Here is a 25639-nt window from a genome sequence, read left to right as displayed (position 1 = left end):
AAGGAACACGAATCCGCTAGTCACATGTTTAACCAGTTCTTCTCTTTGAAGGGAGCTAATCGAACTGTTCCGACGTCCACGGACATCGCGAAAGTATCAACAGCACTCTCAACCATTTGAACATTTGCACAAAGTTTATACGTTTTGGAATGATATTACAATTGCACATTGTTTCAAACATATTACTTTACACCTTTATAATATAACGGCGCGGGTGTCTACACCTGAAGGGCGGGCGGGGTAATCTAACCAATGAAAGTTTGAGTGTTATGTACACCAATTGTGGTGAATTATGGGGCTTGTAGTATAATGGCTGACCTTCGAATGAATAGAGGAGGAGTTACGTTTCATGAAGTTATAAGGTCAACAGGCAATAGAAAGTGATTAGACGCTCAGTAGACCTAGGAATGAGGTGAACACACGTGAGATAGGTAAGAGGGGAGTCTATACGATGTTGGGGTACCTTATAACCCACAAATTTGGAATAAGGGAATAAGAGTTTAACGATTCCTTTTTGATCTATGCTTTATGAAAAGGAGGGACAGTCACTTTACTTGGTTTCATTATGATCATGATCAGTTAGAGGGAAACGCCATTTTTTTTTTTTAATTATCGTATAAACGAATGACTTGCAAACTGTTTTACTTGTGGGTTACATACATATAGAGTCTAATGCTCCCGTTTACATTTGTAGTGAATCCCTGACAAAGGGCAACAGAACAGGCCCGAAATGCATTGGAGACTTAACACTATCGAGGAGAATTATGTACATATTCCTGATTTAGAAAATGAAAGTCCGTTCGGACACGTCTACCGCATTAGAATTATAAATACATAAAATGGTGATTCCATGTGACAAAAGAATGTCGAGAAGAAGTATGAAAAAATGTGAACTGAATTTGAATAAAAGAAACACAACGCAGTCTAAGTGTGGTATACTTTATTGCAACAGGCACTACTCAGCAGTGCTTCTGGAAAGGGAGCTGAACCATGCTCCCTGTACACAGGTATGTGTGCCATGTCGACTCTTCACTTTTCTCTGCACCAAAACACGCAGCTTGCAATGGCAGTGTATGAGTGTTAACGTGAAGGGCCTCTAAGGGTGGCACAATAGGTGCTGCAGTCCTTAGATGCCTTCCATGGTCACAGTGCCCTTGGTACCCATGGTACCTTTTACAAGGGGCTTACCTGTGGCCAGAGATGTGCTAATTGTTGGTACAAAGGTAGTTTTGGGAAAGAACACAGGCCCTGGTTGGCAGGGGCCCAGGGTGCATCAAGTCAGGTTGCATCAGATGTCAGGTAAAAAGTGGGAGATAACCATGCAAAAAGGGGCACTTTCTGGCACAGTGCAGTTATAAAAGAGTAGTCTAGTACTCTACTCTGTTCAAGCCACTATCTAAGCTGTTAGTTCGAAGTATCCGCTTCAGCTCTTCTTTATTCAGTAATGAGTTCATGTCTCTGTCTCTAGATGGGGGCTTTACTGCTAGTGGGCCTGAAGCACTGATTGTGCCACATACACGAGTAGCTCCTTAACCATGTCTCAGGTCTGCCTTTGTGGGCCATGTGTGTGCAGTTTACTGCCCATTTGACACTGCATTTAAAAATACTTGCCAAGGCTGAAAACTCCCCTTTTATGACACAGAAGTCACCCCTAAGGTATGCCCATATAGCCCTAAGGGTAGGGCGCTGTGTAAGTAAAAGGTAGGACATGTACTTTTATGTTTTGCATGTTCTGGTAGTGTCAAACAGCTACATTCATTTTTCACTACTGTGAGGCCTACTACTCTCATAGGTTAACATTTGGAATTCCTTAAAACACTTAAACTGTAATTCCTCATCAGAGAGGAGCAGCTGCATCATGTTTTATATCTTTGGAATAGAAATGATAAATCCTTTTTATTGGTGACGTTGGATTTAACATTAATGTTGCAGAAATACCACTTTTAGAAAGTGGGCATTTCTCTGCTATCACTTCTTTGTGTGCCTTGCAGCCGGTCTCAAATACAAGCGTGGGCTGGGCAACAGCTACACTTTGTGCATTCCCTCCAGACAGCCACAAACACAAGAAGGCTAGGTTTGGCAGAGTAATGATCTACATACATCTGCATTCTGACGTCTCTTCTTGGGCAGGAAGGGAGGATGGGGCTGACACTTACACATCAATAGGCAGTGGCCTGGCCCCTTACAAAGGGCTGATTACCCAAACCCCCCCCCCCCCCCACACAGATAACCTAGCAGACAGGATGGGGTTGAAAGGATACTTGTGCACTTCAAAGACCACTCTTTAAATACTTGGTTGAAGTCACCCCCACGTCAAAGGCTTTTTTGGGTATAAGTAGTGGATCTCTGACCCCCTAAGATCAGACACCTCTAGACCTACAACTGGAACTCTGTCAGAAAAACTGCTGTGCTTCTCAAAAAACTCCTTTCTGGATTGCCGACCTAGAAGGCCTGTTTTCTCTTGTGCTGCCCTGCTGCCTTGTGCACTCTGACTCTGCTAAGAGCTGGACTCTTCTTTTCCATCCAGGTGTGCTCCAAGGACTTGTTGGCCTGCCTTCCGTTGAGATCAGGGATATTAAAGTTTTTACCTCTGCTCCTGTGCCTGGCTCACTGGAAGTGGACCCTAATACCTGCATCATGAAAACAACTGCATGTCTTCTCTGCATGTAGCAGAACTCGTGCATTGATCCGGTTGGGGGAGTTGAATTGAAGCATCGCTCTCGGAACCAACACATCTCTGTGAGAGCCCCAACGCATCAGAACCTCGCATTGTCGCATCTTGTATAGATCAATACATTCCGTCAGCATCTCGTCAACTGAACCATCGCAATGCCCTCACTGCGGGATCAACATTGATGCATGACTTGACTGTGCCTCACGCCTCGCTGTTGCGACCAGGAAAAGGTAGTTTGTTCACTGGGACCTGTGCGGGTCCTGTAGCTGGCCTACGCTCCCTCGCAGTAGGCCAGAATGTTTGACAGTGACCCGGTCCAGGGTGACCTCAAGTAACCCCTAAAGCGCTATTTGCTTGTAAGCACTAGATCTCATTTTATTCTTTAAAAATTTGTATCTCAACTTCTACATATTGGATTTGTGTTTTGGTCTTGTTTTATTTATAAAGTCATACTTTATTTTTCTAATCTGTTGTGGAGTCTTTTTGTAGTGTGTTTTCTCTGGTTTACAGTTGGAGTGTTTCACAAATACTGTACACATTTCTCCTTAAATTAAGCCTGATTGCTCAGTACCAAGCTACCATAGGGTGAGCACAAGATAATTTAGGTTTTGTAGTGAGTTACCCTGACTAGGACTGTGGTTCCTGCTTGGAGAGGGTGCATACCCTGCCAACCAAAAACACAATTTCTAACAAGCAGTCATTCACAAGCATACATATTCCTCCTGATATTTTAGACCTCCCTTGCCCAGGTCGCCCGAGCTGTAGTCATAGCAGCCTCTCCTGCAACGACACCCCCTAGATTATTGATTACTCACCTGACATTAACTTCAGTGCCACTAAAAAAAAGAAAAAACAGAAAAACATTTGCACACCGTCGAGCGGGATGTAACTTAGTGAGAACTGCGCCAATCTGCATCGAACACTGGCTTCCTTGCATTACTAGAAACCATTCATAGCAGCATCACTGAGATAAGGTTGTTGCTGCAGTCCAGCTCATCTATGTAAACTCCCTACAGTGCCTCGGTCCTTTCACTAGATTATTACAATATTACCACTTTAAACCTTAAGGAAAAAAATACTGCACAATTTAATTTAACTAGAATAAACATTTGATGTATTTTTCTTTAAAGAAAATAAGGCTTACCTGATACTATAATCAATTCATATTATATTTGTCTAACCTGTATCTGTCAATTTATACCACAGCACCCTTGAAGATTAGGCCTTATTTGTTCACCCTCTAATTAAGGAATAATGTGTTGGGATCAAAATTTGATAACATGCATTATTGGCCTAATATATTCAATATAACCTCGTAGTTATACAATCAGGTATTTAGAATTCACTAGGGCCGCTTATCGACCGGCGATTCACTTTTTATTTGTTTACTCCTATTGGTATAACTGGAGACATTTTGTTTTGTTTCTTTATGTGCAAATACTGTTTCCAGAAATCACGTGATTATGCTTTCTGCTCGAAACTACGGCGGCAGCCAAACTGTCTACGATAGTTGTTAGCTGGTAGCTCAAGGAAAGCTCAAGGTCACACCTGCCCTTCTTGTGGGATGCGCACATTCTAGCAGAGCCCGTTCCTGTACTCCCCGGGCTCCAGATAGACGGGGAGGCACCTTACTGACCTGCCCCCGGAATAGCTTAGGCCTAGGCTACAAGCGAATCAATTGAGCCTTATATAGGTATTCCTCTTGGCTTACTGACAAGTTGTATCTTTCCTTGTAGGGTGTCATCTTGAACACATGAAACGTATATATGCTTTGTATTTTGAACATGTAATCAGTCTCCTCTGCGCACCTCCGAGGGTCGTGTAGACTGAGGCTCCCCTGTCAGGGCTTGTATTTGAAGAATAAACGATTGAGCCTTCTCCATTGCCGAATTATTATAATGTTTATTGGTATATGGGCTATTGGTAAGTATAGCCCGATATAATTATTTTGAATCCTTCAAATGCATGGCCCTCCTAATGCTTAATCTGTGCCAAGATATTGGAAGATGGTTTGGAGTGAGACAGTCTCTTTGATGTGGAAATTATAGGTTTCTTCTGAGAAGAAAGTAAGAAGATTTCTGTGAGAAACCTTATCACAGTAGAAGACCATGTACAGTTCATTGATGCTCACAGCCTGAAGCACCCTCACCCTGAAAGAGTCCCTGAAAGAACTATGCTCATTTACACTGAAGGAAAATGTTTTCTAAGGGAAAAAGGAGTTATACTTCCTTGAAGTCCTAGAAGAAAGCTTTATTCACCGGAACATGTAACAATAAGTGGTAATGGCAGTAAAGATGTACCTTATTAGTAAAAAACAATAACCAGATTTTGTCAAATATAGAAGTACCATTACTTCCTGGTAGGGTGTTGGATGTGTCTGCATGTCCAGGCAACAAGTGCAGTATTGTTCTACATGTAGGTGCATGAACACATTGTGGAAGGACATTTGGCTGCTTTCTAGATGGTAACCAATCTGTCAGGAAGGTAGTTAAGAGATGCAAGGCCAGTGTGAAGAATCTAGGCTGACACAGTGGAGAGGAAACCTGGTAGGCATAGAAGTTTCCTACATGGGCAAATGGAGGTCTGCATTAGATCAGTGTAGCACCTTTGTCAAGACCAGTCTAAAGTGATAAGAAATAATTTGTCCAAGTGCTGTTTGAAGTTGGTGCTCACCTTCAGTAAAAGTAAGGATGAGGAAAGGCATATAGACTTACCCTGACTTATACATGAAAAGGCAATTCCCCAAGCAGTGAGATTCTTCTGGCAAAGTGTGGACATTCAGAGCTTTCTTCTGTGTCAAAAAATCAGTGCTTGGGCGTCACCTTGGTCAAAAGATTTAGGTCTTCAATACTAGTTCAGGGGTCCACAAGACTGCTGAACCCATGGTGGCGGTCCAGCGACTGCCACACTGTGTGCCTGCCTGCAGTATTATGACTGTAGTGGTCGGACGGCCACAAGACCCTGCTGGGCAGGCAGTCTTTCACTGGCAGGAATATGGTTGCCGTGCCACAGCAGGCACGGCCAAGCATATTCCGAGTTGCCATTTCACCATCCTTTTCATGGTGGTGACCCCGTCATGAAAAGGGTGGCGGAATGGCAATAAAGGGCCCCGGTTGGTGGCATGCGGATGGCACATCTAATGCCCCACTGTATTTGCACACCCATTTCCTACATGGTGTTGCATGTATGCCACACCGTGCAGGAAGGTGCAGTCGGCACTCTGGCAGCGGCAGTCTGCATGTGAGGCTCTTCTATAAGCCTCACAGACCACCGCTATCAAACCACTGCAGGGCTGCCCGCCAGACAAAGATTGAAGTCCTAATCTGGCAGGTAGCAGCACCCTGGCTTTGGAGGTCCTACAGCGGATGTAGGGCCGCCAAAGTCGCAATAATGCCCTTAGAGAGATCTTTGTCACTTAGCACCCGTTCTGATTGTTTTAAAAGCTGTTACCTCAGCAGGCCTGCTTTCAGATTTTTCAAGCCTTGGGAAATTGACTGCTGAGCTGTAGATTTTTCTTTAGAGCAGTCAATGCAAGAATGTCTGGGCCTCGCTGAAAGGAACTCAAGCTTGTTTATGGAATACATGGTAATTTCATTGTTGTTAACAAAAAAACAGAGTCGAATTTGATTGCTGTAGAAACTACTACAGAGCTCGATGGACTGACTGCAACAGCAACATTTTGATATGATGTTGCCATTCCTTGGGGGACCATGTCCCTTATGCTGTCAGGTACATATGCAGTGCTAACATTTTGATCTAATTTTCTGGACACATTTGTTTGACCTTTTTCAGATCCTGAAGTAGCAGGAGTAAATACTTGTATACCTTGGTATCATAGAACAGACTCCACCACTGTTTTTCAGGGTGTTCAATTCTTAAGCCAGCTGATTCTAAAGAAATGTGCTCAACATCTTTGTGTCATTCGTGGTTAAGTAGCAGAGTATTTAATCTTGTATTCACTCTGCACAGTTGTCTCTTGTTATCCTCCGCCAGTTTTCACTTGTTCATTCTTAACCTCTGCCAAGAAGAGCAATGGATGAAAATGTCCCCTCTTACTAGGGGGCAAAGCATTAGAAGCAACATGAAGGAACCGCTGTTTTGAAGGTTCTGGAGCCTTAGTTGCAGTGGCCAACCGCTATTGTTTTTCTCTAGATGGCTTCTGCCTCATTTGCATATTTATTTAATGCAAAACCGTCCTCAAGATACTAGTTCTGACCAGTGAAAACGTTTTATGACAAACATTTCTCCAAGAATTGATTTCACCAGGTTGATGAAATAAGCCTGGTAAAAGCCTTTCTTGCTGTGAAATTCTTTATTTACAGGAAGATTTTTCTTTTCCATTGGTGGCCCCTCCTTTCGTCTCTTTCCATCCTTCACTTTTTCCTAATCTTTGTAATTAAAGATGGGAGGGGGCTTCTGTCGTGTCCCCGATCCCAGTAACCACACAGGACACGATGGGGCAGGTTAGATGCTTCTTTATTATTCTTGTACAGCGTGCTATTGCCCTAACCTCTCGCCCCGAGGTCCAGCAGCCGAGTGTCCCTTGTCCCCACCCCTTGACCGGATGTGGTGTCCGGTGTCCCCTCGCCTCTGTTCTGTCCCAGGGTCCTAGTGCCCTTGTCCTGGGCACGACATCTCCCCCCTTGTTGCAAACAAACATTTTTTTTTGTTGAGAGAGAGAGAGAGAGGGAGAGAGAGAGAGAGAGAGAGAGAACGAGAGAGAGAGAGAGAAATAGCTGATGATGTGAGATGGCCCATGGGCCCCCTTCATTTTACATCTCCTCACTTAGTCTCTTTGTTTCCATGTGTTTCCTTCGTAGTCGCTGTTTTCTGATATCCGCTTGAGCTTCTTCCTTTCGTGTGTCTTCCTACAGTTCTTGCTTTGGCCTTTCCGTTTCTCTTGCTTCTACCTTTCTGACATGCGAAAGGTGCCCAGTGACGTGACACTGGCCAAACTGCTGCCGTTGTCATCCGTTCTTTTGTTTTTGGCATCGTCAACTTGCCTCCGGGGAACTCGTTGTCATATGTCCTCACTTGTCCTTGTTTGACCATCGCGATGCCTCCTTTATCTCTTTTCCTGTTTGTTGCATGTCTTCCTTTGTTCTCATGGGCCTTTGTTGTTGCGTTCGCTGTTTGGTCTCTTGCAGCAATGTCTCCTTTTTCCACTCTTTCTACCCTTCTTGTGTGTGGTAATCTCATTCTTCTTGACTCCCTCATCACCGTTCCATTTCCGCTTTCTTGTGCCACCACCTGTCTTCGGTGATCTTTTCCTTGTTGGTGTTGTGCCAAACTTGCTTCCATTCCTTGATTGCCATCTGAATGTAATTCCATGTGCAGCCTCTGGTCAGCATGTGCTAGGTCATCTTCTGGCGTCATAGCAAGTCTGATCTCTTTTGATGCTTTGTGGTGCTCTTCGGTCCATGTGAAACTTTTACCTCTGTTTGTTGACTCCCTCAGTGGGGTGCTTGTGGCGGCATCATCTTTTTCCAGTTTTTCAGTTATGTTGTGACTTGTCTTCAATATGCTCCCTTCCTCTGACATGTTGTATGTCATGGCCATGAGACCCATCATTTGCGTTGTGATGTTGCTCAGCAAGCACGGTGCTGGGATGTCACCCTGCAGCACATGAATGTCCTCTTTGATCTTTTTGTCCTTATATGCTATCTCTTCTGTGAATTTTCCCATGTTGATCACTGGTTTCTTTGACCCCCCAAGTGAAAACTTCTAATCGGGACGGCCTCAGTGCCGGCTTTGTCTTCATCTTTCCATATTCCGATATGCACATAATGTTGCGTGTTGTGCCGCTGTCCAGGACGAACTTTGTTTTGTGTGATCCTACTCCTATGGTCACAGAATCTGTCTTCTTCATTTTGCTTCTGTCTGCCAGGCATGTTCTTTCTTCATTTTCATTTTCTTCAGTTGATTCTGTGTGGATGCGTTCAGTTGATTCTAGTGATGAGCTTTTCATTTCCGTTTCGATATGTCTGACATGCCTGGTTGTCGACACTTGTGGTCTCCCTGTTCTTCCCCTGTCATTCCTGAATTGTACTCCTTGACATACGCTGGCGTAGTGATTCCTCCCATTGCATCTTCTGCACGTTTGTCCAAACGCTGGACATGGGCCTCGATGTGGGAATTCCATTCCACACCTGTAGCAAGTTCCTTCAAGCTGTTTCCTCATTGTCTGTTCATTCCTGTCTTTTTTCCAACCACCTGTGCGATAATTGTTTGTCATGTGATGTGCTTGTTCCACTCCGATGTCTTTTCCTCGCTTCATTTCCTTTGCGTGCGCTGTTGCTCTCGCCTCCGCTCTTGCTAGTGCAGGATGTTCTCTAGTGACGTCGGTTCTTTTAGGATCCTTGCACGGAACCCTGTGTCACGGCAGCCTTCGATGATCCGCAACCTTATTGCTTGTTCGTTGTCAAATTCACAATGTGTCACAAGTTTTCTCAGTCTGGTCGCAAAGTCATCTAGCGTTTCATCTGTTTGTTGAGACGCAATTGCGAAAGTGTATCATAAGAAATCAACATTTCTTTGCGGGTCAAATTTTGTTGTTAAGCATTTCTTTAGTTTCTCATAGGTGGTTGTTTCCTCGGTTGGCAGCGTCACTAGAAGGTCTTCAATGTCATCGCCTGCCAATTTCTTTGCTTCTGTCACATCAGTCGCTTCCATGTACCTCTCTAGACGGCTGATCCACTTCTCCCACCTAATTCCTGCTTGTGGCTCCGACAAGTTGAATGGTAGTGGTCTTCTGTATTGTGCACTTTGTCTTTCGGGCTTAGGGTCTGTCATTTTGCTTTTCTGCGTTCTTCTCGACCTTCTTTTGTTATTTTCCTTGTTGTCTCTCCTTTTGTCTTTTTGTTCTTTACTGCTTGTGCTTTATTAGCGCTCAACTCTCTTAATTCAACTCTCTTATTTGTCATTGTTTTCTTTTCTCTCCTTTTATTTGTTGCCCTTTCTCTTAATTACTGTCCTTTTTCTTTGCTTGTCCTTTATTAGAGCTCAGCACTTTCGGCTCTTTGTCTTCTTTGTCTGTGTTTTATTGTTTCTTTCTTCTTTGTATGCTCTTTACGTCTCTTATTCCTTTATTTGCACTTTCTTTACTTTGCTTTCCCCTTCTTTTTCTTATGCTTGTGCTTCTTGTGCCCCCTTTTTTTGATTGGTGCTTTACAATTTACCCTTTTATGTTTCTTTTCTTTCTCTTTCTTTTATTTGCCCCTTCTTTCTTTTGGTGCTTTTTTTGTCCTTTCTGTGTCTCTTATTTTGCCTTCGTTTGCCTTTATCTGTGCTTATTTGAGCCTTTGTTTGCTGCCCGGCACCTTTTTCGCTCTTTATTGCCCTTTGCCTGTCTTCAAAATGGCCGCCGCGCTGTTTCCGTGTTTCTATTGGTCGATATGCCTGATCTCAAAATGGCCGCCGCGATTCTCGCGGGATTTCCTAGCCAATCGGGACGTCGCCTGACTTCCAAATGGCCGTCCGTATTTTCTGTGTTCTGATTGGCTCTCGCGCCTGATTTCAAGATGGCCACTGAGACTCTCGCGGGAGCTCGCGCCAATTTCCTTAAATCTTCGCGCTTCTTCCACGAACTCTTACCGGCACACATCAGTCTTCAGTCGCGGCAGTCGGGGTGGGCTCCCCCGTCGCTGCACTTCTTATTCTGGCAATATTTACCGGCAGTCTTTTCTAGGCATAACGCGATCCAGGGTGGCCTCCTTGTTTAAATCGCGATTTATCATTGACGGGCACACGATGAGGGGGATCCCACCTTCGTTCGCCAGTTGTCGTGTCCCCGATCCCAGTAACCACACAGGACACGATGGGGCAGGTTAGATGCTTCTTTATTATTCTTGTACAGCGTGCTGTTGCCCTGACCTCTCGCCCCGAGGTCCAGCAGCCGAGTGTCCCTTGTCCCCACCCCTTGACCGGATGTGGTGTCCGGTGTCCCCTCGCCTCTGTCCTGTCCCAGGGTCCTAGTGCCCTTGTCCTGGGCACGACAGCTTCCTCATTAAACTCCCCTTTTCAACCCTTTGACCCAACCGGTAAACCTCACAAGCCTCTCCATTTCCCCCTCACCGTAGAGCCTATTTTCTTGATAATGTGACTTACAACTGTCTCACGCTCTCAGAGGTAAATGAACTCAGAGACCGCTTCTGCTGTACAAACTCTAGTAAAGTAGAAATTGTAAAACAACAGCTATCTCTTACTCAGTCTTTCCAGACTCTCCAAAACTGTCCCTCATATGTTGTTTTATGATGTTGAGCTCAAATTCAAACAACTGTATTTGAAGATGGTGATGTGTATGGCCTCCTTTGTAAATAAGTTGTGAACATGCATAGTCCTTACCTCCGGTCCTGACACAACATTTAACATTTCCTATTAACAACAAAGAACCAAGGATTATCCCTCCCACTATCAAATTTACTGTCCCTCCTATGCAGCAGGTGATGATACACAAGGTGTCGGTATGTATCGTAGTCATATTCAAAGTTTTGTTGAAATGTTTTAGATTGCAGGGGCCAATGCCTTAGGTTGGAATAGTTTCCTTTTCCCCTGGGAATGTTATATCTGTGTTTGTTTCACCTCTTGGACAGATCTTGAACTGACACAAGAGTGAACCTTTGAACAGACCCGAAAGGGGAATCAGTAGCACGCAGAAGAGAGGACGGACAAGGTTATAATGGACACTATAATAGGGATGTCTGTCTGTGATTGGGGAACCATTATGACGTGGTTGATGTAATTTCTGGAAATGTATTTTTTTAAGGTTGTTATTATAATGCCTCTGGCATCAACAGTTATATGTCAACTCTCCATATTTATGGGGGGAGGTGTGGGGAGTGGTAAATGAGAACATCTAGTGCTAAGAACATTGTGCTTCCTAGCAGCAGCAGTCGCTATAGAGTCAGGTATTTGATTATCCTTTACGAACTTTGAATCTGACACTGTTGCACTGTATTTATTTCCCTGTCGCCTCTTGACTATGTGTATCAATGAGTGCACGATTTAGGTATTCATCATATGTTCTAGAAGGCTGAGAACTAGTGCTATAATAGGTCTTGATTGATGCATGGTTCCCAGTGTCTCAAATATGACAGATGTCTTGACTACCAGGCAGTAGGTATCAATATTGATCTATTGAGTTTTTGGTTTTTATGCTTGTGTCTTGAGAAAGCAGACTAAGGACTGGCACAGGGACTTGGGAGGCAAGCCTCATGAAAGACGATTGCGTTGTTTCTTGAGTAACAGGCAAAGTGTCTGAAGAGTATGAGCCATGTGGTTGGCCTTTGAAGCTCCTCAAACCTATTTCAAATCGGAGTTCAGGTGAATACTACAGCGGCTTGATCCTCCTTAAAAACCTTTGGAACAACCCCATGAAATGCTCTCAATGTTACTACTAAAATGAGCAATGCCTTTTTGGACAGAAATTTCTCAATATTGAGATGTTTCTTGCTAAATGAGAAGTTCTTTGAAGCTTTCAATTACATTAAAAATAATCTTCAACATTGAGCATGCCTAGCAGTGTGTCAACTCTTCCTTTCAGGGTTAGAGGAAGGAGCACCCCATGTCCATTCTTGTGTAAACGACCCTAAAGGTGCAGGATCAGATCAGTTTCCTAAATCTCCCTGTTTGTTAATATAACAAACCACCTTTCTGTCCCTGAGTCTTCTGTAGAATATCTTGTGATAGGTGTTGTAGTCGCCTGAGAATCTGGAAGGCCAACCAAACCTATAATAGGGTCTTCCTTCTTGTACAGTTTTCAACCACAGGAAAGACCCATGGCAAGAAGAATGGGCATAGCGACTGGAATCACAGATGAAGAGGGAGATACCTCCGGAGAAATCAAGAAAAATCACTCTTCTATTGACAAAAATGCTTAATTTGACATTCAAAAAAGTCCAGAGACATCTAAAAAATTCAGAAAACTTTAGCTTTCAGTTAAAATTTAAGCACCAGAGTTTTTGGATTCTTGCTCCGGCAGAAGATAAAATACAAACTGACTGACTACCTCCCTGTAATCCATTAAGGTAGTAAAAGTGGCCGAGTCTGTTTTCCACTTTGCACAGTATAAGTATAGGCGCACCATTCCCTGCTTTCCCTCTCCTTTAAACCAACGTGCTGAAGGAATGGATTGACAAAGGCATATTGTATTTAGATTATCTCTTTGTTGATGGTTCCTTACTGGATTTCCCTACCATTTGCTCCTCGTTTCAAATATCCAATACACATTCTCCCCAGTTTCCTGATTTCAAAATAGCGCTATCTACCCTCTCCTCATTCCACGCCACCCTATCAGATATTGTCCCACCTGATTCCACTCCTTTAGCTTTTACCTCCCCACATAAAGCGGCTGCCATTTATAAGATCCTCTCCCGTTCTATTCCTGACCGCCCAAAATCCAAACCTGAACTTGCATGGGAAAAGGATCTATCACAGGATTTTTCCTTTCCAATTTGGGAATCCATCTGGTCTAAAATTCACAATGTTTCCCGTTCAGCTAGCACCACTCAGACTCTTTATTTCTTTTATAATAGACTTTTTCTTACCCCACATGACCTTTTTAAGTTCAAAGTCCTAGACTCCAACCATTGTTGGTCATGTTCTCATCCTGATGGCACTTTGTTTCATATGTTTTTTCAATGTCCCTTGGTTGCATCTCTTTGGCAGCATATTTGGTGTAAACTGAATGAGATTTTAAATTCCAATCATATCTTTGATATTGTTCACATTTTTCTAGGTGGTTCCTCCCCTATTTGGAATGTTTCACACAATGTTCGTAATTTTATAGATTTGTTTATAGCCATTTCTTTGCAGATTATTACTTCAAACTGGAAAGATACCTCAAAGATCTCTTCTACTGCCTGGTGGACCTTATTGTGTCATCACCACAGACTTGATCGTGCACATGCTACGACTACCTCTCTTTTAATTAAAAGAGATCTGTTATGGTTACCCTTAACTGATTTTCTTTCCAGATGTCTACCCTGATATGGCTCATCTTTTTTCTCTATCTTTCTCTCTTTCTCTCTATATTCCTACTTTCTGTTCCCCTTTCTTCTGGCCTCTCTTTCAATCTTTTATTTTCCTTTTCTTTTTCCCTAACTTCTCTCCTTACCTAACTCCATAAAAGTTTTTAAAAAAAGCATTTTCCCTCAGTATTTTCTTTATATTTCCCCTCTTGGGGTTCTTGTTTTTATATTCCACATTCATATTGTATTTTCCCATTTTTCCTTTTCTTTTTCCATTATTGATTGTGTTTCTGTATTGATGTTTTACTTGGCTTATTTGATTCAATAAAGCTTTCTAAACTAAAAAAAAACAACGTGTTAGGATAGTGATTTGACTGGATGGATTATGTTTTTTAAGACATAAAATGTTGCTAGCAATATATTTATTTTGTTGTTAAATATATGTAACCTAAAAATATGCATACAATTATATTGCAAGATTCAACATACATCTCGATATATTCTACCATTTATAAATATCAAAGCTAATCAGAAACTGAAGAAACAGGTATATGTAAAAGCACCCATAGCTTACACCACAGTATGGTCAAGGTAAACTACTGAAGAATTGAAATGAACATTAAAGCTCCTTATACTAGATTAGTTTCAAGATGCAGCACAAGTACATTGCTGATTGAACGTACTCCCCGGATGCTCAGTGGATGTTATTAGATGAAGAGGCCTGATTAAGGACCGTCAACTTCAATCTCGCATATTTATGGTCCATTAATAAATATACAGTCACCCTTCTGGCATGCCCCAGCTCATTCCTAACATCAGCGTGGCTACCGCGCTGTTTAGTGCACAGGTGGGTTTTTGTTTATTTTTCTTTGCACATTTTAGTTCTGTACAAGTATTCATAGTATTAGCTTGAATGTTCGTACCTTGTCTTTTGATACACTGATGATGATGTGTTCCTTTCCATTTGCCAAGAGATGAGTCACACAAGCCATGTGACCTTTCATTACTGCAACTGGACTTGTGGTGACAAATGGGTTCCATACTCTAATACTGGGATCAATTCCTCCAGTCACTACATTAGGAGAAACATTTTAAAAAGAATGTAAGCAACAAATAGCGTATGTAGGCATACCTAATCAGCAGACAGCCAAAAGCAAATGATCTATAAAAGTAAAATACTTGTGTTCAATGAAAAACATAAAAAAATCACATATTCAAAAGGTCACTAAAATTAGAGCTAGTAGACCAAAAGGAAGCACAGAATTAAACATCAACTCCATTTTGATAAATTACATTACGAGATCTTGGGTTCTTTTATTTGTAAGTGTAGGTGGAAGGATACAGCAGATAACTGCAATGAACATGACTCCATTTTTAGGCCTCGGCTTGACAGCGTGCATGCGCTGTCTCTCTGAGACTTCCAGTAATCAGTATCAGGGGTGAAACTACCTGGTACTTTCTCTTGCCGCTTGCCATTTGTTCAACTGTGGACTTGCTCTTCTTAGCAGGCTTATGGTTGGCTGTGCATGCGATAAGTGACTTCCGTTTTATCCGGAAGCAGCACAGCCTAACCACAGTTTTCGTCCGCTTTCGTGTTTTAATCGTGTCTGAGGATGTGACGAGAAGGGGTAATTTGGAGCTTTTAACTCCAGTAAAGAGATGTTGACGATCTAGAGCGTCTAAACAGTTGAGTTATGTTTTGCCCTTCTGTCACATTGTGTCTCCCTGTCTTCTCTGTTTAGTGACCACACACCAGATAAAAGAAAAGAGCCTCCATTCCCTGCGTTTTAAGGTAGGGACGTGGTAGCGGGTTGTTACTGAGTAGAGAGCATGTAGACCTGTCAGAGAAGGATGTCTAAATTTGTGTATTTCATTTTTTGTAGAATATATTGGTCCTGAGGAGAACCCCCTTAACCATCGGGTTCGAAACGCGTCGACCGGGTCCCATGTCAGACAGAAAATATGCACAAATAGTGTGATTAATTCTAGATTTTGTTAAAAGGATACACAATCTAAGAAATTCAGTGTACTTAGAAGATTATTTACATCCATTGTTTGTTTAATTTTGACATTGGGACTTTTTTTTTGTCCCCTATGGGGGGATGTTGTTTTTGAGTGAATGAGGTATGAGGATAAGTGAGGTTTGAGTGTGATGGCCAAAGATGTTTGTGGATGTGTGGTGAATATGTATATTGTGGGATTATATTGTATATAAAGTTGTTGTCAGTGTATTCAATATTTTTTTATGCACAAAAAAGGTTGGTTTTTGCAAATAATGAATGATTAAATAAATCATCTAGTGACGTAATTAAAAAAACAGACCGTTATGTTTCATTCATAAAGGCCTTTGTAGTAAGTATGTATAAAGTCTAGTCCAGTATTGGCATTTGTTCTGTTCCTTTGTTAAATTGACTCAGCCTTACTGGGTCCGAGTCAAGGCCCTTTGGTCTTTTCTTGATTTGAGTGCGGGCACCAGCTCGCGAGGTCCATTGTGGTAGGAGTGAACCCATCACATTGACGTAGACAGGTCCTTTACACAGAGTTTGTCTCGTGAAAGTGTGCATATTTGTTAGTCATGTGTCTATTTGTTTTTATTCTTTTGTGTGAATTTTTGAATTTAGTATGTCCGAAAAAGACACCTTCGCTTACAGCGAAGAACACATCCAAAAACTGATCAGTGCACCACCGGTTTCCGCGTCCGCTACCTTGAGTCTGACGGCAAAGACCCAAAATGAATCTGATAAATTGATCAGATTATGTAAAAAAACAGATAAGGACTGACCTACACGGTCACTTCCTGCTACAACATCTGCGTGCAGGAACAATTAGGAACTAGAAGAGATATCGGCCCTGGAAACAGAAATTCAAAATAACCAATTAATTACGGATGCAAAAATTCTATTGGAAAAAATTGAGAAAGAAATTCTTGAGTTTGAGGATTATACTGTCATCCAGAAAAGCAATACATTCGATTTGGGCAAAAAGAATTTCTCATTGGAAACAGTCTATCCATATTTACAACAAGACTTTTAAACCCGACCGGATTCAAGACGTTTTCTTCAGGACAATCAAGGACGATCACGCACTAAATTTCTGACTTTCTCAGACACTTCTTCTTCCTCAGGAGGGGAGACCGACACAAGCGAAACTAGGAGTAGTATAAATCGTAGAGGGAACTATCAAAATCAACTGCAACAACAAATTTCAACGCCTTTTTAAGGTTGAGGCCAGCAGAGAACAAGGGGTCCTATGCGTTTCAATCATCAACCATGGGAGATGACCACCCGTCGCCAATATTACAAGAGCTAAAACCATCTCCAGTATTTAATCGATCAAACCAGGTTTTGTCAACATCAGAATTATCAATTTTGGAGAAAGGATTGTCTTTTGTCCCTTCGAGACCTACACATTTTGTGAAGATGAAGCTTGAAACAATGGAATTTTGCCGAACAATTCGTCTAAAAATGTTCTTTAAGGATACACCAGAATTAAACACCATGGAGGTCACGGGCCTCTGCAAAAAGTCAACCTTTTTCCCATCAGGATACAAGATTCCTAAGGAGGTAATGACCTTTGAAAGGACGGTTCTCTCTTGAATAGCGGCCATGGAGAATAAGAAACATTATGTCAACTTTAATCTTCCAAAAATTGAGAAAGATACGATCTTATCTTTAAAGAACGATAAATCGCTAGTGATCAAACAGGCGGACAAGGGCGGAGCGGTGGTCCTTTGGGATATTAACCAATATAAAAGAGAAGTCAGACATGAATTAGACGATATAAGTTGTTACAGACGGATTGGTAAGAATCCCACGAGTGAGTTACAAAACGAACTCTTTAGCATTCTTCAAAAAGGGCATGAACTTGGCATTTTAGGACCGAAAGAATACATATACCTGCAAAATAAGAACCTGAGGATTCCGTTTTTTTACGTTCTGCCAAAAATGCATAAGAGCGAAATAGATCCACCCGGCCGACCAATAGTGTCGGGTTGTGAATCTTTGACTGAATCTGTGGCAAAGTATATAGAGTTTTTCTTAAAACCATTCATCTATGAAATCCCGGCACATCTTAAAGACACTACGGCCTTCCTTAACAGAATAGCATCTGTACAATTTGATGAGACAAAACAATTAATGGTAACTTTGGACGTGGTCTCCCTGTACACGCAAATTCCCCAGGAAAAGGCTTTGGAAACCCTGTAATTCTTTCTAGAACAAAGGGAACAACCGACGAGGGTACCCACAAGTTTCATTTTGCAACTAGCTAAATTTGCTTTGCAACGGAATTATTTTTCTTTTGATTCAGAATTTTTTTATCAGACCAAGGGAGTGGCCATGGGCTGTCCCCTTGCGCCAGAGCTGGTGGTGCTATTTATGGTTAAATCAATGCAGGGGAGAAGGAAAAATCGTGATCCATCCAATTTCCTTGGTATATAATCTCACAAATCAGTTAGTGGGGGAGGATCACTTGTCCTGCATAACCTGGGTATACAGGTGAATTGTATGTCCCATGGTAAAAAACCCTCATGCACGTGTAAAGTTTTTCGTGGTAGCGGTATATCTTGGTTCTCCGCCCCTTTATTCACGTGACTGCATAATCATCAGGTTTAGTAGGTATGCAACCTCCACCAGAAGGTATTCGCCCTAGGTTAAAAGCAGTAGTGATTAGTGGTGAATGTGAAGTTTAAAATAACTCGGACAGCCAGATGGTTCAATTTATTTTCCTGGATTCTAGTTAAGGATGAAAATATTGTAGATATGCGTAGGGAGAATAATTAGGATTCTTACGCATTCAATTTTCGTGTTCTAAAATGGTCGACATGTTTCAGCCCTCTGTTGCCTAGATAGGTCGGTCAGGCTTTCTTCAGGACCGTGTGAGTTATGTGTAGTAGAATGACGTATTAGTCCTCTACTTCATGGAGGTCAACTTGTGCCTGTGGATACAAATGGTGTATATAACTAGGGGAAGGTTGTGGGACATTGTAAAATAATACATTATAATTCAAAAATGCAACATTAAAAATGGCAATACTTTATCGATCACTCTCCTTGCGGTCAGCCGCCACATACTCACACACACTGGTCCTCACGCTCAGAGTGGCCCATTGTGTTTAGCGTGTAATATCAAGGTTCTGGCAAAATTCCCCTTCTCATTGTCAAACTTGCATCTAGTAAACTGTGCATAATAATCCCCAATATACATTTTATCAGGTTTTGTAAATATTCTGTTCATGTATTAGACTCGCATAGAGAGAAGCATTGGTGTAGCCTCTATTATTGCTCACTGTACGTTAATGTGCCTGTTAAGTTGGCCGATTAATGAATCCAAGTAGTACTGATAGTTCATATAGACTACGTGCCGTCTGGGGTGCACAGCGGTCCTTAGTAATTTTACTTCATGCCCGCAATATTGTGGACTGGTGTGACCCTGTTATGTTTTTAAGTATGTTGCCCATACGTCTTTTGCGCTTCTATTATTGAGGTATTATCTCAATTTATATAACCATAGTTAGCGTTATGCTCACATTTTAGGATAATCGCCACGCTCACCATGTTGGCATTGTGCATCCACTCTAAAGTTATTAAATCATTCTCTGTGCACACCAATCAATGCCCGGTTACACATACCTCTGCTCATCACTTGCTGCGCATCTACGGGTTACCAGGGAGTCGGGGGGAGGGAGCACCTTCTAAGAACAAATGTGCTACAGTTAGTAAATGTTAACAGTACTTATCCGTCTTCACTTCATCTCCGAGCTCGCTCTTCCAGGTACCTGTTGCTCGTGGCCTCCCGCACTACTTGTGCTGACTCTGCCGTTCCTGGTCCCGGAGGTGGAATTCACGTCCGGGGCTGGCTCTAATTCCTTTCCCGATCTATGGAGACTGAAAAAAGACTACGGGCATCTCTCCAATGTGTAAAAGAATAGAGAATGCTATGTGTGGAAATTAATTACAATTACAATGTTTGGTATTTACAGTTGGTGATTGGTTGTAATTGTGATGATGGCATTGTCTTGATTGGGCTCGTAATTTTAGTCACAGTGATGTTATGTTATGTTATGTTATGTTATATTAAGTTTATATAGCGCACGGCTACTCTAAAAGAGTGTCCCGGCGCTTTCCACAAGCAGCTCGATGTAGAATAACACAACAAGGAATAACAGATACAACGAAGAAAAAGAAAAAACCCACCAGAAAAGGTCTAGAGATTAAAAAGCCAGGTCTTCAGGCTCTTCCTGAACTGAAGCAGATTGAAGGTGCTGCGAAGCGCCAGCGGAAGCGAGTTCCACAACTGGGGGGCCTTGAAGCTGAAGGAGCGCCCCCCAGTGCGGGCCTTCCTCACACGCGGGACCACAGCATTAAAGAGAGATTCGGACCGCAGTGAGCGGGCTGGGCGATAGAAGGCCAATCTTCGCCGCAGGTATCCAGCACCTAAACCAAACAATGCTTTGTGCATCAGCGTCAAGGATTTAAACATGATCCGCTTCCGGATAGGCAGCCAGTGAAGCGTGTGCAGCAACCCAGAAGCTCGTGCTCGCCGGTGCAGGCCAAAAATGGCGCGTGCAGCAGAGTTTTGTGCCACCTGCAGGCGCTGGACCAAATAATCAGGAAGGCCAAGGAAAAGGGCGTTGGCATAATCCAACCTGGATCCAATGAGCGCTTGCACAGTAATCCGCCTATGATGGCAGTCTGGTGTTCCCAGTTCGAGGTTCGCATTCAGTGTGTAAATATTTCGAGGTGTTTAATTGGTGATATACACAATTCATTAGTACGGTGCCTCAAAAGTAGCCTGAAAAATCTTGATAATCCTTCCAAAGAATAAATCATTCATTTTGCGATTGTCCCCGCAATGTATCTTATGATGTGGCTCTTTATGTTCCTGATAGAGGATGTTGGTGTACCATAGGTTCAATTACCTGTTCAGGCTAACCCACGGAATATTGTCGTTCAGGCCCCCTTGATCTGTACCCAGTCTATGTACCCATCTCTGTTCCTTCTCGAACAGGATGCGTTCTGCATTATGGTCCTTAATAGTTAGGGTTTCCAGAATGATCCATTTTAGATCATTTACTGTATGGCCTTTATCCAATTAGTGGCTCGCCATTTTAGTTGTGGATTTTTTACATTTCACATTACTGCGATGCTCGCAGATTCTTTGTTTTGTTTTTCTACACCTCATGCCTATGTAATGCATGTTACACGGACATGTAATCATGTAAATTACAAGGCTCGTGTTGCAATTTGTATGGCTCTTCAAGGTCCATTTCAGGTGCGGTAGAAGTTGTATCTCTTTAGTTGGTTCTGTTAGTTGGCACACTGATCCGCAAGGAAAGTGGCCGACGATTGGTGGAAGGTTCCACAGGTTAGTCTGTTTTTGTAATGTCATGGGTGGTGGTCTGGTATGAACCAGGATATCCTTCAAGTTGCGAGTTCGTTTATTTGTGAATCTTAGTTTGGGCCATGATATCTTATTAGAGGTTAATATACGCCAGTTCTTGTTCACAATTTTCTTGACATAGTTCGATGCTGGACTGTATGTCGTGACGCACGTCAGTAAGTCTTCCTGTGGCAGTCTGTTGGATGTTTCTAAAAGGCCCTCCCGATTTTGGTTCCTGGTTCTCTTTTTGCATTTCTTAATCACCTTTTTGGGATAGTCCCGTTCTGCAAGTTTCTTGCAGAGGTCATTTGCTTGTGATTGGTAATCCTCTGTCTTGCTGCAATTCCTGTGCAGTCTGAGGAATTGACTGTAGGGAAGATTCTCCCTCAATGGGCGGGGGTGATAGCTGTTAAAGGACAGCAGACTGTTTTTAGCTGTAGGTTTGAAAAATGTCCTTGTGTGTAGAAGGTCATTCTCTACATAGATGGTTATATCCAGGAAGTCTAGGCTTCTCTTGCTGGCTGTGTATGTAAATTTCAGCCACTCGTCCCATGTGTTGAGCCACGTATGAAAACTTTTCAGACTTTCCATATCTCCCTCCCAAATGAGGAGGATATTGTCTATATAACGCTTCCAAAAATAAATGTTGCGTTGGAAAGGGTTGTCACTGTTGTTAACGAACATCTCTTCGAAGTTACTGACAAAGTCCAGCCACACTAGGGGCAAATGTACTGCCCATGGATGTTCCATGGCACTGCCTGTACATGGTTGTTTCATACTGAAAAAAGTTTTCGGTCAGTGCAAGCCTACAGCATTCTAAAACAAGTGTTGAGGAGTTTTGTAATCCCAGTCCATATTGAAAAGGAGAGTCTCTAATGTGTTCAAAGTCTTTTGTTGTGGCAAACTTGTACAGACCACCACTCTTAGTGGACAGTAGCCTGACTCAGACCCTGGCCAACACCAATGAATGGGATGAACTGACCGAACTGAAGAAAGAACAGGTCAGAACTGCAGTCCATGGGATCATCATGACCGAGTACCTAAGGGTTAATGCAGCACTCAGAGGCCTCTGGGTAACCAACACGCCACGCATTTTCCTAAAGGACCTTGCTTTCAGAAAGGATTGGTCAGCGATATCTTGGAAATGCACCAGAGACTACTTAGTTCTCATTATAAAGACAGCAACCAAACTTACAGATGAACTCACAATAAAGATACAAGTGATCGAATCCAAATTGAACAACATGGTACATATCACGGTCTACAAGAACAAGTTAGAAGAGATAAATAAAGAGATGAGTGATACTCAAGAATACCTCACGCAGACAAAACTACAGAAACTATCTAAGGAATTGAAGAGATTCTCTATTGAACGAATCCATCCATACAGCAGCAAAGACTATAAAAGCAATGACAACGCCTCCAATTACGGCTCCAATAGTGGATCATCAGGAGACGGCACTGACTCAAGCGGGGATGAATACTCCACTTTTGGAAGAAGAGGGAATCAGAGTAGAAGAGGTAATCGCCGAGGACCGAATATGTGGGCCCATTACCAGATGGGCCCCCCGGTAATCCCTTTCCAACCATACAATCCACATTTCCAAGGATGGATGAATCCGTACTTTCAAGGGCCACCACAGATGAACCACCAACAGCAACATCAAACAGGCCAGAATTACAATCAATGGCTTCCTTTTTTAGGGGGAGGCCATGCTCCACAGAGGCAAAGACGAAGAGGAGTAACATGGTCAGACCAGACACGAAAAGTACAGACCAGGAGTGTCACGAAAGCGAAAGCAGGACCGAGCCCAGAACCCTCATCGTGAATCTGACGGAAAAGACACTGACTCCCGATCAAATAAAGATTCTCAATAAGGGCTTAGGTTATGTACCAACGCCTAGCCTAGACATCTTTAGGACAAAATGCGAAATAGCAGAATTCTGCCGTAAACTCAAGCTAAAAGCCTTTTTTGCCAATCAAGAAATACCGACTATGGATGGAGATACTTCATTACGGAGAAAATCCAAATTCTGTCCCATGAATTCACAAGTACCTATTGAAATATGTTGTATGTTATTCTGGATTGATGACAAGGTGTAGCCAAGTGGTATAATCATGTAGAGGTTTATTTGTAATCCATAGTTGTTCCATAGGAGATCTTAAGAAGGTAATTTAGTTGGTAAAGGGAAACCCACCAGGATCTGCATGACTGCTGCTCAGCCCACTCTCTCCAACTGTCATTCTCTCACACCAGCAAGCACTTTCACACATTCCAAACATACAGTCATCAGGCATTCTAACATTCTACACACACAACTCATTCATCCTTGCTGAGCAGCTGTCTGAGAGGATGTATTAAGATAAATTAGATTACAACATATCCTCTTCCTTTAGAGGGAACAAACAATAATGATTGGGATAATGCATCAAAACCAAGATAATTGATTAACAAGATACATAGTGCATTATACAATTAAATATATAGATGAAAATTTAAATAGAGTACAGAATGCCAGAAAACACAGCATGAGAAAGCACTGCATGCAAGATAGCACATCACTTCTGCTCTCTTAGGGGAAAACAAATGAAAATGTGCATAAATAAATTTTCCAGCAACTAGTACAAGCAAGAAAAGGGAGAAAAGAAAAAGAAACAAGATGCTAGTTAAAAGCATAGTTGGAGACAGATTAATAAAGTAGGTACTAAAAGTACTAGCCCAACTATGTTTCCGAACTTCGCACAAAGGAGGCATCGTGTGGATAATCAATGTTACACACATCTCCACCAATAACATAAATTGTTAAAAATTGAATCTATGAATGGGACAAAGACTAAAGTGCATAAAAATAAATGATATAAAGATATCTCAAAGCACTATCAATGTCACAAACACTTTCAATATCCATGGATGATATCTAAATTTAAAATGCAACTGAGGCATTAAACAAACATCAATGAGGCAGTACACAAAAGTGCACTGCTAACCGGGAGGTAAACACCCCTCACAACACACCTTAAAATAATAGGCGCTGGAGCATAGTGCAGAACAAAGAAAGTAGAGGATACACATGAGATTCATGAAGTATAAACTCCACACTACAGTCATTGTTCAACTAGCTAAAATAACAACATTCACCACGACATCACGGGTGAAAACTTGAAAATTGTATGTAAATCATTCAACAACTTAAAAAGTTCTACAATTTGTCTTTTCACATCCATAGTAAAGAGTGACATATACCGCTTAGGCGTAAGCATAACTGAAAGTGTAGAACAAAGAAAGTAGAGGATACACATGAAATTCATGAAGTATAAACTCCACACTACAGTCATTGTTCAACTAGCTTAAAATACAACACACACCACGACACCACGGGTGTAAACCTGAAGAATGTATGCAAACCATTCTTAAAAAACATAAACTCTATGACGTACTCTTTCATAACTAAAGAGCTCAGGAGTAAACTACGCCACAAAAATAGAGTATACTGTCCATTGAATACCGCACCTAAGGTACCCAAACTAAATGACATTGAAAACTAGCAAATTCCAAAACACAGCAAAAAAATAAAGCCCACACTGCTGTATTTTTTAAACATGGGTTGGATACTACTTTAAGTTACACTAATTATAGTGTAATATAAATAAAGTCACTGCAACAAAAAAACAACTGCCGAGAAGAATAAAACTCACACTGTGAAATACATAAGATCAGGCACATATAGGGAGGGACCAGTGAAAGAGTGTGCGCACCACCCAACACTGAGAATAGACCAGAGTAAGGAGACCTGCTCCTACATACCACTACCCACAAAGCAATCATGCCCAAACAACACTAAAATACGACATTTCATCTAACTACTGCATACATAGGCAAATAATGGCAGTGAACATTATAAACAGATACATCACTAACTCAGAATGATAATAATTCAAAGCTAAAATGCTGTCAAATATCACAAGAATGTCACTTATTCCTGCAAAAAAAAACACAGCAAGTTGAAAGTACGCCGGTGAGCGAATTCTCTCACCCGAGTTAATTGACAAGGGATCTTTTCTGGTATCCGTGTTGATTTTCACCAACAGTTACTTGCTGAAGTCCAGTTACTCGTGTGAAGAAGGACGATGTTAGCGCTGTATATAGCTCTAATAATGTTGTCAAATGACATCATTTAAGTGTCAAGATGCAAAGTTGTTCAGGAGTAGCCGGTGAGAATAAGGTCCTTGGACTCTGTAATATTTTCTAGATAATGCTGCACACACTGCACTAGACGAAAAGATCCTCAAGGGTGTTACAGAAACGTGACGTGACTTACAGTTTCCTGCACAACTAGACAAGTGAATTGTTCGGATTGTCGTGGGGAGAGTAGAGATTCCAGAGCGGCTAGAGTGTCTGACGTACGCTCTCATGCTTGCGACGTTCTTCACTGACTCCCCATGCGTACTGGATGACATCATCAGAAGATTATAGATAGCAATTAGGTAGGATCACTCTGCTCCAATCAACCAACTGTCACTTTACTTGCGAAGACGGCAGGGCACACGTTGAAAATAAAATGTACGTAGATTTTCTTTTTAAAAGGGTGGCTCAAGTCGAATCCAAAGGTACAGTTG

At 42.1% G+C, this 25639-nt stretch overlaps 1 protein-coding gene across 7 annotated transcripts in view; it reads right to left on the bottom strand.

Annotated features, from left to right (window-relative positions):
• The window catches only part of EFCAB8 (EF-hand calcium binding domain 8), a 1715964-nt gene that overhangs the window by 907496 nt on the left and 782829 nt on the right, over positions 1 to 25639 (bottom strand). For all 7 annotated transcript variants that reach the window (XM_078651814.1, XM_078651813.1, XM_078651812.1 and 4 more), the window contains one exon: positions 14565 to 14713. In XM_078651814.1, coding sequence (XP_078507940.1) covers positions 14565 to 14713 — 149 coding nt within the window. The remainder of the gene's footprint in view (positions 1 to 14564; positions 14714 to 25639) is intronic.

The sequence above is a fragment of the Lissotriton helveticus genome, chromosome 7 (genome assembly GCF_964261635.1).
Source record: "Lissotriton helveticus chromosome 7, aLisHel1.1, whole genome shotgun sequence".
In the NCBI taxonomy this organism is placed as follows: domain Eukaryota; kingdom Metazoa; phylum Chordata; class Amphibia; order Caudata; family Salamandridae; genus Lissotriton; species Lissotriton helveticus.
This window is presented reverse-complemented; position numbering and strand designations above follow the sequence as displayed.